The sequence below is a fragment of the Dreissena polymorpha genome, chromosome 3, assembly GCF_020536995.1.
Source record: "Dreissena polymorpha isolate Duluth1 chromosome 3, UMN_Dpol_1.0, whole genome shotgun sequence".
NCBI lineage: Eukaryota > Metazoa > Mollusca > Bivalvia > Myida > Dreissenidae > Dreissena > Dreissena polymorpha.
In genome coordinates, this window is record NC_068357.1 from 78,785,343 (window position 1) to 78,804,258 (window position 18,916).

At 39.5% G+C, this 18,916-nt stretch overlaps 1 protein-coding gene and 1 long non-coding RNA gene across 4 annotated transcripts; both read left to right on the plus strand.

Annotated features, from left to right (window-relative positions):
• The first annotated feature begins 415 nt into the window (after positions 1-415).
• On the plus strand, positions 416-3,286 carry LOC127874877 (membrane progestin receptor alpha-B-like). Its single transcript, XM_052419541.1, has 2 exons — positions 416-749; positions 2,212-3,286. Exon 2 carries the CDS (start codon positions 2,236-2,238, stop codon positions 3,217-3,219), a length of 984 nt encoding a protein of 327 aa, XP_052275501.1. The 5' UTR covers positions 416-749; positions 2,212-2,235; the 3' UTR covers positions 3,220-3,286.
• Positions 3,287-13,865: 10,579 nt separating this feature from the next.
• On the plus strand, positions 13,866-15,538 carry LOC127873592 (uncharacterized). Of its 3 annotated transcripts, none has more exons than XR_008046273.1 (4): positions 13,866-13,985; positions 14,187-14,234; positions 14,950-15,078; positions 15,127-15,538. It is a non-coding gene; the product is annotated as an uncharacterized LOC127873592 (long non-coding RNA). The 3 variants fall into 3 exon arrangements; XR_008046274.1 differs by having other exon boundaries at positions 15,175-15,538; XR_008046275.1 differs by having other exon boundaries at positions 14,950-15,066; positions 15,181-15,538.
• Positions 15,539-18,916: the final 3,378 nt, after the last annotated feature.

Genomic DNA, 18,916 nt, shown 5'->3' on the forward strand with positions numbered 1-18,916 from the left:
TTTAAAACGTAGATAATTTGATTCATTGATCAAGAGACTTGATCAGTTAATGTCCTATCTTTTTGTCTTATCACACGTGTGAAAATTAATGAGATATATAAAAAAATCCACAATTGTCGCGGAAAGGATGTAACAAAAAAATATTAAAATTTTTTGGTATAGTTTCCTGTGTCATTTGTTATTAAAAATAACACCGCCGTAATAATTTGGAAATTGAAACGGGCGCGTTGTTATTTAAGTAAATAGGTTTTGGGACTTAAACTATAAAATATGCACAACAACAATCTACAAGGTTATTTACCAGTACGTGTGTACTCACACATACCCCCCCCCCCCCCCCCCCCCCACCCACGCGCAGAAACAAAATGAGTCATTGCGTCATACCATAACATGGTGATATTTACATGTAAACTACAGAAAAACGGTACATTTACTACAAAGATAAAGTTTACTACAAATAATTAATTTCACAAACTGGTAACCTAGCTACGCTAAATATAAGCGTGCACACTTCACCGGTTTCCTAGCTACGCTACAATGAAAGGCGCACGCTTTAATAGAAGTGCGGAAGTATCGAACAAACTTATAACCTCCGGAAATTTAAGCAGTATGAAAATCAACATAAACATGTATACAAGTGACTTTTACAACGCGAAAAGATGGGACATGATTTATACTAAGCACAGTGTATAAGCATTTAGATGATGTGATTGTCTGCAAACCACTTCTTGTGTGTTAAACTTACACAGGTAAGAAACTATTTTTATTATTATTTACTATTGTTTTGTATGTTGTCATTGGAGTGTAACATAATAAACCAAGCAGCCATTCAAAATAAGCTTGTTGAAATCGTATTCAAACATGGTTAAATATGTTGGACATCGGCCAGGATTTATTTAACGTTCGAAAGAGCTCTATTAAGATCTAATCAGCCATGTCAGGCCCGTAGCCAGGGTTTTGAAAAGATGGGTGCACATTTTCCCATCAACGATTGTTATTGTTGAGCTACGAAGTGGCGAAGGGGGTAGGTGCGGGAAGGGGGGGGGGGGGGTGTCTCCCTCCCTCCTGCAATCAGGGGCTGGAGGTCCTTCCCCCGCAACATTTTGAAAATTTAAAAGTTAAGTCCGGTTTTCTGGTGAATTTTTATCCGTAATTAGAGACTGAAGTTAACTTATAGAGCATTTTTATATGAAATTTCACTTTCATTGACCATACTCAGTGACTGATCGACATGAATATGATATAACATACATGTATTACCCTCTACCGTTTTTCAATAACTACCTTTTTCGATCAGACACGGAATACATTTTATACGGAGTTTAAATCGACACTAGTATGCGCGCACACACTTTGTTTACATATGCAACAACACATTTATACAATGTAAAATCAACAATATGAACGGTACAACATATCATTATTTATTGGAATCTTTGAATCTTGAAGAAATTTTATCATTTCAAAATTCTACCATCTATAAATCAAGCAAATTAAAAGGAAATATTTAACCTTTTTTCAAAACAATTGTTTGTCTGCTACTATGGATAGTACCAGAGGTCTAGCTTTGCTCTAAACGTACTTATAGTGTATTGTATAACAATCACTGATTAACAAAACTGGGTCTTCACTTTTTTACTCGTCAAAAAAAATGTTGGCTGCGAACGCACCCCCTTCCGCTGGCTACGGGTATGCATGTTTATATGTTTAGAGCTGCATACCTGTAGGTGCGAATCAAATATCACGAATACCCTGCATTAAAAAGAACATTTTACAGATATTTTCGCATTTAAAAATGTTTTTGTCATTAAATGCTTTAAATTGATAAATGTAAACGAACCAAAGATTGATTAAAGCCCCGTTTTGCATATATTAAACAAGAAATATCTTTAACAAGAATTACCTGTAAAAAACCAGCGTCTGAGCGTGTATGTTTATTTGTTTTTCGTTGGTAAATACGATCGACACTTAAATCAAAAAGATCAATCTGTCGGGGATATTTATTTGGCATAGTTGTTGGCCGCAATATATTTACATTCATTTAAATGTGGATGAACGTACCTTTCACGCTCATCTACTGCGTTATTTTTTCGCTGTATGATTCGACGTGCATTTAGCGTTGTTGGAGGTTTTAAATCTCCCATTACGTTTGCAGGGAAAAATGAAGTTGGTAAAATGAAGATTATGTAGATTTTGTTGTTCTTGTTTCAGTTTTCTGATATAACGCTAGTCGGGATGGTGAAACAGGAGAAATATCTGCACGTGGAAAAGGTCCCGAAGGGAATGCGTCTGCCAGGGATAACTTCCGGTTATCGACATATGTATCTTCCATGGAGCTACTACCTAAAAAGCATTGTCCGTCTACACAACGAGACGGTTAACGTCTGGTCACATTTAATCGGGTGTCTTCTGCTTATCCTTCAAATGATTTATTATTACGACATCTACGATCGCGACGGAAGTTCCGTAAGGTGGACGTTGATTGGACACGGCTGTTGTTGCCTAGTGACACTATTCAACAGCGCCGTTGCGCATCTGCTACATTCGAAGTCATGCTACGTCAATTTTTTAGTATTTCTATTCGATTACGTCGGGGTAGTATGCTGGGGATTTGGGACTTCTATTCTTGCCATGTATGGTGTTTCAGACGAGAATATTTACCATGCGCTGGGACCTAATTTTGTGATCATACAACTAGTATGGACTTACGTTACGTATAACTTCATCTGTCTGTCAAAAGTCTGGTACGGTCATGACATGGAAATTAAGACGAGGAAACTACTCGTTGTGTTTGTCATAGTGATCCAGGCCATGAGCAACTTATTGCCATGGTTACCGCGTTACTGGAATTGCTACACCTCCGAGTCTTGCTCAATGTCTTCGCTGAACCATATTACCATCACGTGTGTGTCTTTCACACTCATGACTTTGGCGTTTCTATTCCATCAGCCAGAAAAGGCGTATCCGGGACGTTTTGACATTTGTGGTTCGAGTCATCAGATTTTCCACGTGTTTGTGATATTGACGATGTCTCTACAGATGCGCGCGCTGCACGTGGATCACGAAACACGCGCGAACACTCATTGTCAGCCGAGCATATACAAACTCGCCGCATATATTGTAGCTTTAAACGTCGTGTGCTGGTTGACCATTCTTTATTACAAACGATTCGCACACAGGAAATTTAAACAAGCTGATAATAACAACAAGTCCGAATAAAATGTACACACATTATGTTTGTTGAACAAACATTTTGTTGTGTAATAAATAGCAATCCATAAACATAGTTTAGGTATAATTTTGTACTTGTTTGGAATAGTTCGAGTATTTGAGGTTATGAGGTCTTATGGTTTAGAGAGATAGTCAAGCACATACCATAGTTCCAAGTGCACCAAACACACATGTCCTCGGTTGGTGTTGGCCATTTCTTAGTCAATATCAAAGTTAACGTTGGGTGATTTGGGTGGATATGAAATCGTCATACGCATCACGCTGTGTAAGTATCAACGTTGAAGCAAAAAGTGTTGGGGATAGACGAAGGAGTAAATTAACTATATGTCGAGGTCATTGTTATATATATTATTTTGCTCCCCGAAAATTTTCGGATAGCATGTACATGTAGTTGCCAGTTTGAATTTCTGTACTTCCTTCCTTCCGTCACACTTTTGTTACAGTTTCTCATAGCGCCTTCAATATTTTACCGGTCTCTTACATATTTGGCATGAAGGTACATTGCATGGACCTCTACCTTTTGATGAGGTTTGAGGTCACTGGGGTCAAGGTCACCGAGGCTAATAATAGATTTTTTTCCGTCACATTTTTGTTACAGTTTCTCATAGCGCCTTCAATATTTTACCGATCTCTTACATATTTGGCATGTAGTTACCTTGCATGGACCTCTACCTTTTGATGAGGTTTGAGGTCACTGGGGTCAATGTCAAGGTCACCGAGGCTAATAATAGATTTTTTCCGTCACACTTTTGTTACAGTTTCTCATAGCGCCTTCAATAGTTTACCGATCTCTTACATATTTGGCATGTAGTTACCTTGCATGGACCTCTACCTTTTGATGAGGTTTGAGGTCACTGGGGTCAAGGTCAAGGTCACCGAGGCTAATATTAGATTTTTTAGGTGGTTATTGCCCTTTGATAAGTAATATGACAATTTAAAGAATTTTATGTTTATGTGATAGATCATAGGAACTTATTATCCGAAGTTTATGAAACCATGCAGTATCCTTCAGGGTGGGTATACTTAAATATTAGATATTGTTCCACTCTAGTGAGTTTTCAAGGACTTATGGTCCCTTGAATAATAATTAGTTTCCACACAATTAACACTTAGATTGACATGGCGCATCATTGGAAAGCATCCATCAGTTTCACTGATCTTCTTGTTATTATTATTAAATTGATAATAAACAGCATATATGGGCAGCTAGACTTTATATAAGATAACATAATCAAGATGTGGTGTCTTTTTAAATCTATATCAGGATGGATTAACACAAAATATAGATAAAAACCCTCGTATAATGACATATAGTAGTTACAGAAGGTTACATTGGCAGTCAATGCTTTTCATAGTCGCATATGATGCCAATTATAGTGAATTACTCATTACTCGCGGTTTCCAGATAATGTCATGTGCTTCGTGATATTTGCTAGCATTAACCCATTCATGCCTAGCGTCCTGAAAAAAGGACATTGCAAACAGCGTAGACCCAGATGAGACGCCGCATAATGCGGCGTCTCATCTGGGTCTGCGCTGTTTGCTTAAAGGAATGTCTTTATGAAATATTCTAAATATAGAAATAAACATACTTGACATCCCTAATTTTGGAAATAAATTGATCCAATTTTGAAGGATGGGAGAGTCCACTGGGCATAAATGGGTTAAGGTGGATTTATTGATCATTTCTCGCAAGTTGAGCAAGCACAACTGACTGGTGTTACCAATCAATCTTGAAAACAGGCGACTTTAAATTGTGTCACCATAAACCGATTTTCTTTTTAATCTGGTGTTACTGACATATAAATATCTCGAAATTTCCATATGTTATAAAGAACCAACAGTTTGCATATAAATTGTAAAAATGGTGTCTTTCGAATGATAAATGTCATTGTTGCTGTACACTTTTATTTTTATATTTATATATTATTATATTTTATTTTATATACAGTGAGCAGCGGGCAGCGATGTGTGTAAATATAATTCATATAATGAATAGGACACCGCAAATAACACCGACTGTTATTATGGAGAAGTGTTATTTTCATATGCAGTATATATGTTCAAGCATACTAATATTTAAGAAGATGTGTTAATGAAATAAGAGCGCTGTGGTCAGTCAAAATACATGCCTGGAAAGAGGATAGGAATTGTGCATGTAGGCCATCCACCGTTTAATTTAAGACACATTTAGGGATTGTGGAATATGATTTCCTCTTCAAATAAACAATTAAAAATGACACACACGCACTCTTACATTAAAGGGGATCAAATAAGGATTATAATGATTACACAACTATATGAGTCACAGATAAAACATACGAATGCCTTTACGACACGTGCGAGCAAAGAGAAAAGCCACGTGGTCAACTATTGATATACAAAAACAAATACAATAATAATAATTATATTCATAAACCAATACAAAAATTGACCAATAAGTAGCATTATACATGTACGAGGATATTTCTTAGCAAACATACTATTCATTCTTAATGTCCCAGTTACATAAGCGACACTAACGCATTGAATCGGCACAGGCCCATTGTGCACCTATGTGGGTTCTAGATGAGTTTGCTCCCTTCTAAATCTACCGGCGTCACAGACGGTGTATGCATGTGCGTAAAATGTCGTCCCAAATTAACCTGTCCAGTCCGCACATGCTAATCCAGGATGACATCACACTATAAAGTTTTTATTTCGTTTCTATGAAGTCTTTTCTAAACGAAAATCCAGTTTAGACTGAAGATGTTGTGCCTGATTAGATTTTGCAAACTGCACCGGCAGGTCTTGGACAACACTTTACTCACATTCATTCAGTCCAGTTTTCCCTTAACGGAGCTAATATTATAAGCATAATATTTTGATTTTACCTCAAAACCCTAACGTCTATTTGATTTCCGAAACGAATTTTTCAAGGGAGTGTTTCGGTGGATCTTAGCGAAGATCTGGGACTTATCCATTTCTGATCGTTTCGCTGCTATCACCATAGGGAAACTTTACTCAGTGTCTGATCTTTACGTTGCTTCAACCATGAGGAACATTTACTCAGTGTCTGTCGTTACGTTGCTGCAACCATGCACCTTTATTCCGTGTCTGATCGTTACGTTGCTGCAACCATAGGGAACCGTCACTCCGTGTCTAATCGTTACGTTGCTGAAACCATGAGGAACCTTTGCTCCGTGTCTGATCGTTACGCTGCTGCAACCACAGGGAACCTTTACTCAGTGTCTGATCGTTACGTTGCTGCAACCATAGGGAACATTTACTCCGTGTCTGATCGTTACGCTGCTGCAACCATGCGGAATCTTTACTCCGTGTCTAATCAGTACGTTGCTGCAACCATAGGGAACCTTTACTCAGTGTCTGATCGTTACGTTGTTGCAATCATTGGGAACATTCACTCCGTGTCTAATCGTTACGTTGCTGCAACCATGCGGAATCTTTACTCCGTGTCTAATCGTTACGTTGCTGCAACCATAGGGAACCTTCATTCCGTGTCTAATCGTTACGTTGCTGCAACCATAGGGAACCTTCACTCCGTGTCTAATCGTTACGTTGCTGCAACCATAGGGAACCTTCACTCCGTGTCTAATCGTTACGTTGCTGCAACCATAGGGAACCTTCACTCCGTGTCTTATCGTTACGTTGCTGCAACCAAAGGGAACCTACACTCCGTGTCTTATCGTTACGTTGCTGCAACCATAGGGAACCTTCACTCCGTGTCTAATCGTTACGTTGCTGCAACCATAGGGAACCTACACTCCGTGTCGTATCGTTACATTGCTGCAACCATAGGGAATCTTCACTCTGTGTCTTATCGTTACGTTGCTGCAACCAAAGGGAACCTTTACTCCGTGTCTTATCGTTACGTTGCAGCAACCATACGGAACCTTTACTCCCGGGATGATCGTTACATTGCTGCAACCATAGGCAAATTTAACTCCGTGTCTTATCGTTACATTGCTGCAACCATACGGAACCTTCACTCCGTGTATAATCGTTACGTTGCTGCAACAATAGGGAACCTTTCCCGGTCTGATCGTTACGTCGTTGCAGCCATATGGAATCGCAAATAAAAAAGATGGGATAGGGGTCGATTCTGTTCAGTATTCGGCTTTTCATTGGCATTTGGAACTTTTTGAATCCTTCGATATTTACTAAATGTTTCAGTAAATTATTTTGCTGGGATTTTTAATGTTTTATCCACCTTAGCATATCCTGCAGAATGCACACTGACATCATAAATCGTTTCGAAAATATTAAATGGCATAGGTCTGACTCTGAAGTACACTAGATTTGTAAATGAAGCAATAAGATTCATAGAACAAGTATTTCCGAAGTTGCCGATACACTAGTGACGGATTCCATAACATTCAAACGGTTTCCGATTTTTCCAAACATCCCGAAATCGTTTCTTAGGTCACAAAACATTCGTCGTCCAAAAAAATGAACACCGCAGTTTTTTTTTTACAATTCCGATCATCTATCGAAGGATTCAAAACGCTGTACTGTCGGACCGTATTTGGTACAAAAACGAATATGGTACATTTGTACCATATTCGGCCGAATATGGTACAAATGTACCATACTCGGACCGAAGATGGTACAATTTTCGACCGAATATGGTACAAACATTGTACCATATTCGGTTGGAATAAGTTTTTCTATGCTCGCCAAAACGTATTTGGTACATACCAAAAAAACTCATAAAAATGAAAATGGCCTACGTATATGGTACATAAATTATGTATTTCTTAATAAATGAAATAGTCTGCCGATGTGTAAACTTTTTTTCAAACTCAAATACATTGTATTAACCTAATATTGGAAGTGACAAAAGTATCATCATCATCATCATCATCATCATCATCATCATCATCGTCGTCGTCGTCGTCGTCGTCGTAACTAGCAGTAACAAAAACAGCTAACCTAACCACACTTTACATGGATTTTGCTGGTTGTGTAACTGTTTCGCCGGCTAGCTCAGTCGGTTGCGCGTCAGATTGGCACGCAGGCGGCCTGGGTTCGATTCCCGGGCGGGCCAGATACTTTTGTGGAGATCATTAATAGCAATTTTCAAATTTTTAAAACTTTTTTTTTCGAAAGTGTATTTTCACCAAAATCCGATTTAAGAGATTTTGAGCTCTTTTAAATGAATATATCTCTCCAAAAATAAGGATGTTTGACTGGCTGCTTTAGACAGGTGTGACTGTATTCCTAAACATTACTTTGTAAAGTTGATTTGTCGTTCCGACGTCATATTGCTGAGAAGCCGACAAAGCTTTGAAGTTTCCGATTTTTTCTTTGATAACGTGCCGCTTTAAAAAGGCGGGAATTTTGCACACGAGTCTTACTCAGAAGTCAGTAACCATATTTGACTTGGCGGTCGGCAAGAAAAGTTGTGATTTTCGACTAGAAAGAATTGAAATCCAAACTTTCTTCAAACTTCAAAAGAATTCTTGACAGTAAGTACTGTACATAATTTTAATTTTCAGTTGTCTTAATATGCATTGATGTTTTAACATGCATTGATTTTTATGTTTTATGCCCCCCCCCCCCCCCGCCTCAGAGTGCATTTGCAGTTGTCCGTCCGTCTATCCAATTGTCCGTGGCATTCCTTCCGGGTGCGTAACTCCTAAACTGCTAAAATATTTAAGCTACAGTCATTTTTTCGAAAGTGTATTTTCCACCAAAATCAGATCGAGCTCCTGTAATCTGTAGATTTGAACATTTTAAATTTTATGGAGTTTATAGGTCTTTGACCTTCGAACCCTGCCTAGTCGTGACTTCTGGTGAGCGACCTAGGCCCCCAGGGCCCCTTCTTTATATCCCTTCCATCCACGTAGCATTGGTTTCTACAGACCGTTTGTCCGTTGACCGCCATAAGTTTGCCCGCTATTTTTCCCCTGAATTTGAATTCGGTTGGATTTCAATGAAACTTTACATGAAGTACTTGCTACTTTCATTGCGCATATTGCCCGGAAGTTCGGATTGTAAATTTTAGCGGAGCTATCAGACGAGTGATTTTAGCTCAGCTCATGTCGTGAGACATTCGTTTTCGACACGCGGTGTTCAATACAAGCTCTATTAACTAATGAAGTATAAATGTATAATAACTTATTATATTATTTCAGATGAAGGAAGCAATTAGGAGAAAAAGGAAGCAATTAGGGTGCTTGCCCAGGTCGAAGTACGACATTATTGTCAGATGTTTAAACGGATCGTTCGATGTCCCTGTGAAGAAACGGACACCTGAAGAGAATAATTGTTTGGCCATGATTAGAAAACGTAAGGACTTCGAGCTTGGTGACCGGGGTTCTTTATTGTGTGGCGGAAAGCAAGTCCTTGTGAAAGAAGATCTTCCTAGATTTGTTGAGAAGATGTTCATGGAAAACAAAGGATGTGGAGCAAGGGTTATTTACAACAAACTGAAAGTAAATTACACGGGGTTCTCGGAACAAGCTATCCTTGAAATACTGTACAATAGCAAGTATTACCATGAGAAGTATCCGAGATTTACAAACAAGCCAAAGCCAAAGACAATTACAGAAGAGGAACCAGGCAAAAGATGGCAGATTGACATAATTAACATGAAAAATCAAAGTGTTAGCTACAAGGGGTCCACATACAGTTATATTCTACAAGTCGTGGACGTTTATTCTAGGTACGTTATGCCAAAACCCCTGAAAACGAAGAGTTCGCGTGAAGTTGCAAAGGCATTAGAGGACGTGTTGATGGTTAACCTTGCCCCTGACATCATCCAATGTGACAACGGACTGGAATTTAAAGGCCCTAGTATGAAACTTTTGTTGAACAAGTACAACATCAAAATGATCAATAGTAGGCCGTATCATCCTCAATCACAGGGCAAGTGTGAAAGGTCAAACAGTGTTATAAAGGCCAAGATTCTATTTGCAACAAAAAGTAAACGTGGATTTAACTGGGTCGAAGGGCTTCAAGATTTAGCCTATGCCATAAACACAAGTTTCAAACGAGTTCTTGGGGGTCTCACGCCCTTTGAAGCCTACTACGGAAGAAGTCATGTTTTTACCAAAGAACGTCATAGTTCTCGTGAAATAAAGAAAACCATACGGCGAGCAAATAAAAAGGCTTACAGGTCGCTGTTGAAAAACGCAACTTCCCCAAGCAAGTACAAAGTAGGAGAGACAGTATTAATTCGCTATCCCTTTCGAAAATCCAGGGTGCCAACCAAAAGATATGTTATCGAAGGCAAGGTAGAAAAAGTAAAACGAAATGGTGTTTATATCGTGTCATTTCAAGTACCGAACAAACCCGAACTTGGATTCGTAAGCAAATCGGTTGGGGTCGAAAACATGACTAGCCTAACTGTTGCGTTAGAGAAACAACGAAAAATTAAAAAACATTCATTAAAACAGAACCGCTCAGAGAAACAAAATCACAGAACTAAGTACTATCATGTTTTAACACACCATGAACATCTGCAGTTGTTGGATGGGGTGAATATTGCCATGGACCCAAATCCGGATGGAAATTGTCAATTTGCTGCTATATCGCATCAACTTGGTAAAATTGGTATATACAAAGACGTAGATGCTTTACGTAAGGAAGCAGTCCATCACATTGTAGAAAACAGATATTTCTATGAAACTTTTGTCTATGATGAAACATTTGATGAATACGTTAAGAATATGTCTAAGAATGGGACATACGGCGACAACCTCACGCTCATTGCACTTATGAGAGAATATAATTTGCAGTGCCTGGTAGTTTCTACCCGAGGACTAGAACACTCATCAATTGTGTCAGCAGATGGAAAGTTCGATGGTGATGTTGGAACAATTGCATTGGGGTATTTCCCAGAAGGATTTGGCATGCATTACGTTAGTATCCGTATCAATCAACGCGTGTACAAGGACATAATATCACGCTTAGAACAGTCGTATGACAACGGTGACTCTGGCGACAGCGCTGCGTCTGGCGACAACGCTGCGTCAGGCGACAACGCTGCGTCTGGCGACAACGGTGACTCTGGCGACAACGGTGACTCCGGCGACACCGCTGCGTCTGGCGACAACACTGCATCTGGCGACAACGCTGCGTCTGGCGACAACGGTGACTCTTGCGACAACGGTGACTCCGGCGACAACGGTGACTCCAGCGACAACGGTGACTCCGGCGACAACGGTGACTCCGGCGACAACGCTGCGTCTGGCGACAACGGTGACTCCGGCGACAACGCTGCGTCTGGCGACAACACTGCATCTGGCGACAACGCTGCGTCTGGCGACAACGGTGACTCTTGCGACAACGGTGACTCCGGCGACAACGGTGACTCCAGCGACAACGGTGACTCCGGCGACAACGGTGACTCCGGCGACAACGCTGCGTCTGGCGACAACGGTGACTCCGGCGACAACGCTGCGTCTGGCGACAACACTGCATCTGGCGACAACGCTGCGTCTGGCGACAACGGTGACTCTTGCGACAACGGTGACTCCGGCGACAACGGTGACTCCAGCGACAACGGTGACTCCGGCGACAACGGTGACTCCGGCGACAACGCTGCGTCTGGCGACAACGGTGACTCCGGCGACAACGGTGACTCTGGCGACAACGGTGACGTCTCTGTGTGTTCAGCCCTGAAAGAGCTTCAAGATATGATAAACAATAGGAGGGCACAGAAGCGAACGACTTTTCCATTTCTGATGTTACCACTTCACATTCAAGTTGAAATTTTTAAGTTCTGCATACAATCAAACCCGTCAATCCAGTTTGTGTTGGCGAAGGTCGGCAAACCCTTTAGAGATTTAATAAGGTCAATGAGTTTGCAAACACCTAGAATTTACATTCGGCCGGATATTGGACTAGATACTAGTAACAGAAATCCTGTTAGCGTTCGTTTCCTATTAACAAGAGCGGGCAGAAACAGCGGTCTTATTTCGGCAATAAAAGAAATCATCAAGGGGCCAAAATGGGCAAACGCATGGCTGCGTTTGCGTGTTAGTGGAATCGGTTGGTATGATATCATAGATGTCATGTACAGACATTACAGGTGAAATATACATGTATATCGGTGTTTGGAAACCTGTTATGTTATTTTTGTGATTGATGATTATGTTCTTCTACCGGAAATTTGTTGTCATTTGCTCATTTACTGGTAACTTTTTACGAAGCACATTTGGGATATTTTGGCTGCTACTAAAATGAATGTATATATGTATATTATGTCTTGTCAAAATGCTACAGTTGGATTAAAATTTAAATGCTGTTCTATGTTCTTCAATATTACTTTGAAAAATCCTGTCAGTATACCAATAAATGAAAAAAGTACAAGTTTGTTGAATCTCTTGAATGAAACAAATTATAAAATACAAAATGTAAAATGAATATGTGATGATGATGATGACAAAACATTTGTGATGATGATGATGGTAAAAAAATTGTGATGATGATGGTGGTGGTGATGATGATGACAGTGGTTATGATGATTGGGGTTTGATGATTGTGGTGATGATGATGATGATGATGATAATGATGATGATGATGATGATAACAAACGTTTTGGGATGATGATGACAGCGATGTTTATCGGACGATGATGATGGTTATAATGATGATGATAAGTTTTTAGATGATGATGACGGCGATGTTTATCGGCCGACGATGATGATAATGATGATGATGATAACAAAATATTTGTGATGATGATGATGGCGATGTTTATTGGCCGATGATGATGATGATATTCTCATCGTCGTCATCATCATCACAACATCCTCATTATCGACCGAAAACATCGCTGTCATTATCATCACAAAAAAAACTTTTGTGATCACCATTACGATCATGATAATGGATATGATGATGTTGGTTTTGATGGTGATGATGATGGTGGTGTTGGTAAAGATAACAACGATGATGATCATTGGGGTGTTGATAATTGATGTGATGATGATGATGATGATGATGATGATGAGATAACGATGATGATGATGATGATGATGATGATGATGAGATAACGATGATGATGATGATGATTATTACGATGATGAGTGTGTATCATATTCGGAACGAATGTGGTACATTTTTCATCCGAATATGGTACAAGTTTGTACCATATTCGGTCAGGCATTTTACCCCAAAACTGCAGATACGTATATGGTACAATTAGACAGTTGTACCATATTCGGCCGAATATGGTACAAACTTGTACATATTCGTTTTTGTACCAAATACGGTCCGACACTGTACAATTGTTAAAAATCAGACACGGACGGTTACAAAATCGTTTCAAAGAGACCACGACAAAAACATTCCGACCTCGCTATGTACACCTTCGAGTTTGTTTCTTGTGAATTACAGGTACAAGAAGTGTTTGGAACGATTTTCAGAGTGTTTCCTCACTCGGTATCGAGCCCTGTACAACAAGGTCACTAGGCGGACGGATACCTATTGTATCGATATATAAGGATATTTGGTTCGTTGAATTGGAGTTCAGAGCGTTAAATACTCACCACCGTACGTTAAAAGAGTATTAATGATAATTCACTTTAAAAGATTGTTGTTATAACAAACACAATGTTACACACGTAATGAGAAAATTACTGGGCCGTCCCTTTTGCGCGTTAAGGTTATCTTTGTTTATTACAAAATATTTATAGCGTAGGCCTTCGTAATCTTCGGTGGTTTTAAATCTATTCGGTTCATAGTATATTCAATGTTCTGTGTGGTATGTTCAATAAACATGGGATGTGCACAAAGCTCACACGGTATGTTTTGTGTTTTATGTTCTTGAGATAAAATTAAACTAAAATCTTTGAATTACACGTAAAAACTGTCTTCTTTACCTGAATCTTGTACTTGTATTATTACGATTGTCATTTTCAGAGCATGATAATATTCTTGAGTTGTGGAATATGTGCCGCAATAGCATTTGAAAGCAATCGCTCGATTCACATTTTTCGCTTCAGGTTTAATAAGAGGGAGCGACAAATTTTCCGCTGGCTGTCAGAAGAAAAGTTTGTTTTTATATTTTATATTGGTCATAAACGTCATGTGTCATACAACGATACGAATGCTTTCATAATTAAGTTAACTGTATTTTTGAGCCGCGTTCTGAGAAAACTGGGCATAATGCTTGTGCGTAAAGTGTCGTCCCAGATTAGCCTGTGCAGTCCGCACACGCTAATCAAGGACGAAACTTTTCTCTTTTATGACATTTTTCGTTTAAATGAAGTCTCTTCTTAGCAACAATACAATTTAGGTGGAAAGTGTGGTCCCTGATTAGCCTGTGCGGACTGCACAGGCTAATCTGGGACGACACTTTACGCACATGCAGTATGCCCAGTTTTCACAGAACACGACTCATATTTTCATCTAATCCTTACATTATAAAACTAGCGACGTGTGAAGTAAATCTGCTCTAATTTATAAGCGAATATCCAATGTTATCTTTTAAAATATGTTACTGTTAATGGCTGATGTATTTGTACAATCTGTAGACACTATCTTCAAAAAAATAGCAAGATAATATTAACAGCGCTTTAAAGATGCTTAAGAAAAGCGTACAATAGTGACCGTAAGTTGTAGTTGCCAGTCAACATTACACGGTATGATACTGAGGTGTGGGACCAGGGCTACAATGGTCACGTCAATTTATTTTAGCTGTCAGTTATTATTAGCAGTTGCTATGGTAACACTCGATAATAGACAAAGTAGTATTGTACATTTTAGGGAGAAAACACATACTCAAAAGGGTAAAAAAATGGGGATCACAAGACTCGAAGGAAGGGGATGGGGATTCCGATTCTTACACAGGAGGGGACGGCGGAGGTGATGATGGTGGCGGAGGTGGCGATGTTGGTGGAGGTGGCGATGGTGGCGGAGGAGGAGGTTGTGGTGGAGGGGGAGGCGGAGGTGGCGATGGTGGCGGAGGAGGAGGTTGTGGTGGAGGGGGAGGCGGAGGTGGCGATGGTGGCGGAGGAGGAGGTTGTGGTGGAGGGGGAGGCGGGGACTGATTTATCTACATACAATACATGAATTTACTCCAAATTTTGTCGATCGATGTTGCGATTGTCTGACAGTTATCTTATTTATAAGACGCGCAAAGATTTTAGGGATACTTTTTATATGGGCTAAATTCTTTGGAACCAAATATTACCAATATAAAAAGTAGCTTAATATTTGAGAGCCTCAACAAGCTGGACTTGTCTGACAGTGGATAATAAACGAAACAATATACTAGTATTGTATAAGATACAATTATTTATGACATATGTAATTATAATTTTAGTGCTTAATAAAGTTATTGAACCATTCATAATGATTCCAAACATATTTATAGAAATAATAATCGCAATCCGTAGCCGTATACATCATTCACCACCGCCGTCATCATAGTACGAGCCAAATCCGAATCGAAATTGAATAATGCCGCAGTAATGTTGTAGCATGGCTAAATGAGGTAACATATATCGTTCATTAATGCATTAACGGATCAGTAATGGCTCAACATAAATTAATATCAATCATCGGTACTGCCCCCACCTTAGTTATCCCTTAGTAATGCCTCCTCAGTTACCCTTCAGTAATGCCTCCTCAGTTATCCCTCAGTGATGCCTCATCAGTTACCCTTCAGGTATGCTTCCTAAGTTATCCCTAAGTAATGACTCCTCAGTTATCCCTAGCTAATGCCTCCTCAGATATCCCTCAGTAATACCTCTTCAGATATACCTCAGTAATGCCCCCCCCCCCCCCCCAGTTAAACCTTAGAATTACCTTCTCAGTTATACCTCAATAATGACTACTCAGTAATCGCTCAATAATGAATTATCAGTTATCCCTCAGTAATGCCTCCTAAGTTATACCTCAGTAATGCCTACTCGAGTATCCCTCAGTAATGCCTCCTCAGTTATACCTCACTAATGCATCATCAGTAATCCCTCAGTAATGTCTCCTAGGTTATATCTCAGTTATATATTATACCTACTCAGTAATCCGTCAGTAATGCCTCCTCAGTTATGCTTCAAAAATACCTCCCCAGTTAAACCTCAATAATGTCTCCTCAGTTATACTTCTGTTATGCCTCCTCAGTAATCATTCAGTAATGCTTCCCTTGTTATACCTCACTAATGAATCCTCGGTTATCCATCAGAATTGCCTCCTGAGTTATACCTCAGTTAAGCCTATTCAGTTATCCGTGAGTAATGCCTTCTCAGTTTTACCCCAGTCATGACTCCTCAGCTATCCCTCAATAATACATTTTCAGTTACCCCTCAGTAATACCTACTCAGTTATACCTGAGTTATGACTCCTCAGTTACACTTCAAAAATGCCTCCCCAGTTATCCCTCACTAATGCCTCCTCAGTTATCAATCAGTAATGCATCCTGAGTTATACCTCAGTTATATCTCCTCAGTTATCCCTTAGTAATGCCTAATCAGTTATCCCATAATAACGCATCCTCAGTTATACCTCAGCCATGCATTCTCAGTTATCCCTCAGTAATACTCCCTCAGTTAAACTAGTACATGTACCTCAGTAATGCGTCCTCATATATCCCTCAATAATGTATCCTCAGTTGTCCCTCAGTAATGCTTCCTCAGTTATACCTAAATAATGCCTCCTAAATTATTCCTTAGAAATGCCTCATCAGTTACCCCTCAGCAATGCCTCCTCAGTTATCCGTCAGTATACCTCCTCAATTATACATCGGATCGGTTATGCCCTCCCTCACAGTTATCCCTCAGTAATGCATCTTTAATTATCCTTCAGTAATGCCTCCCCAGTTATCCATCAGTTATGCCTTCTCAGCTATCCATCAGTAATACTTTCTCAGTTATACTTCTGTAATGCTCCATTCATTCATACTTCAATAATATCTCCTTAGTTAAACCTCAATAATGTCTCCTCAGTTATACATTACTAATGTCTCCTCAGTTATACATTAATAATCTAAGTAATTGTTCCTCAGTTATCCATTAATAGTTCTTCCTCGTGTATACATCTGCAATGTCTCAGTAATGGCTGCGTACGCTTAGATAATGTCTAAGTTATGACTCATTTATCCCTTATTTCTGCCTCAGTAATGGCCCATGTATGCATCGATAATAGCTTACGTATGCCTCAGTAATGACCTAGGCATACCTCGGTAATATGTCAGGAATGACACATGAAATGTATGTATCAGTCATGGCTCATGTTCAAGCAATTGTTCAGTAATGACTACGAAGTTCTTCAATAATTATTCAGTTATACATCTTGAATATCTTTGTAGGGCCTCAGTAATGACTCATGAACTTACATCGTTTGTTTTGCTAAGGTTATGTCTCAGTAATGCTTCAGTAATGGCTCAGTTATCTATACAGTCTTAGTAATTGCTTAGTAATGGCTTTTCTCCAGTTCCGCGGTATTGCTCTAGGTATGATTCGTAAATAACTCAGTCAGTAAACCATAGATAGGCCTCTGTAATAACGCAGTAATTGCAAATTAATCCATAAGTCGTGTGTTAGTAATACCTCGGTAATGTCACAATAATGCACAAGTGGTGCCTCAGACGGTTAACCGGTAATGTCACAGTTAAGTAAAGCCTCATGAATACCTCAGTAATACCTCCACTTCCCTCAGTGATACTTCTCAGTAATGCCCGCCAGTTATGCACGGGTAATGCCTCAGTAATGCCCCAGATAAGCCTAATTTAGGTCTCAGTAATATCCATGTATTGTCTTAGTAATGGGGAGTACAGTAGATTCTAAGTAATGCCCACGTTAAACCTCAGTAATGGCTCTCTAATGCCTCCGTAATGGCTCAGTCAAGCCTCAATGTGCCGGATCTAATCGAATTTAAAATAGACTGTCGTTTCGTAATGTTTGATTCGGGAGTTTGTATCTGCTCCAAACGGAAGGTTTATAACTTTTTTAGATTATTGTAGCACATTGTTTTGTTCTTGGAAAACCGGGCATAAGGCATGTGCGTGAAGTGTCGTCCAGATTAGCATACGTAGTCCACACAGGCCAATCAATGACGACACTTTTCGCTTTTATGGTTTGTCGTTTACAGGAACTTTCGTCTCAACGAATATCCAGGAAAGACGGAGAGTATCGTCCCTCTTTATCTGGTTTGGACTGCACAGGCTAATTTGGGCGACAATTTTCGCACATGCATTCAGTCCGGTTTTCCGAGACCGCGGAACGCATACATTTTCTTAACATCAAACACATCCTGTATTTAATAACGTTTAAATAAACTCGAAGGGGAAGAACACTTTTGACATTAGTTTGCAATGATCATAACGGTCATAATGAGTAAAAATGTACTGTCAGATTAAGCTTTTATCTCTATTGTCACATATTATTAAATCATTTAACAATTCATGTTCAAATAAAAGAACAACACCTGGTCCAACTAAAGGGAAAGCAAATGTTTGGCTTCTTATGTTCTCATTTGATAAGTTATCGCCCATGATAAAAAGTTAACTCTCACTGTACCTCAAATGTTAACCCATTTATGCCTAGTGGACTCTCCCATCTCCCTTTTAAATTGGATCAATTTATTTCCAAAAAATGGGATGTCTAGTATATTCACTTCTGTATTTAGAATAATTCCTTTAAGCAAACAGCGTAAACCCAGATGAGACGACGCATCATGCGGGGTCTCATCTGGGTCTACGCTGTTTGCCAAGGCCTATTTTATAGACGCTAGG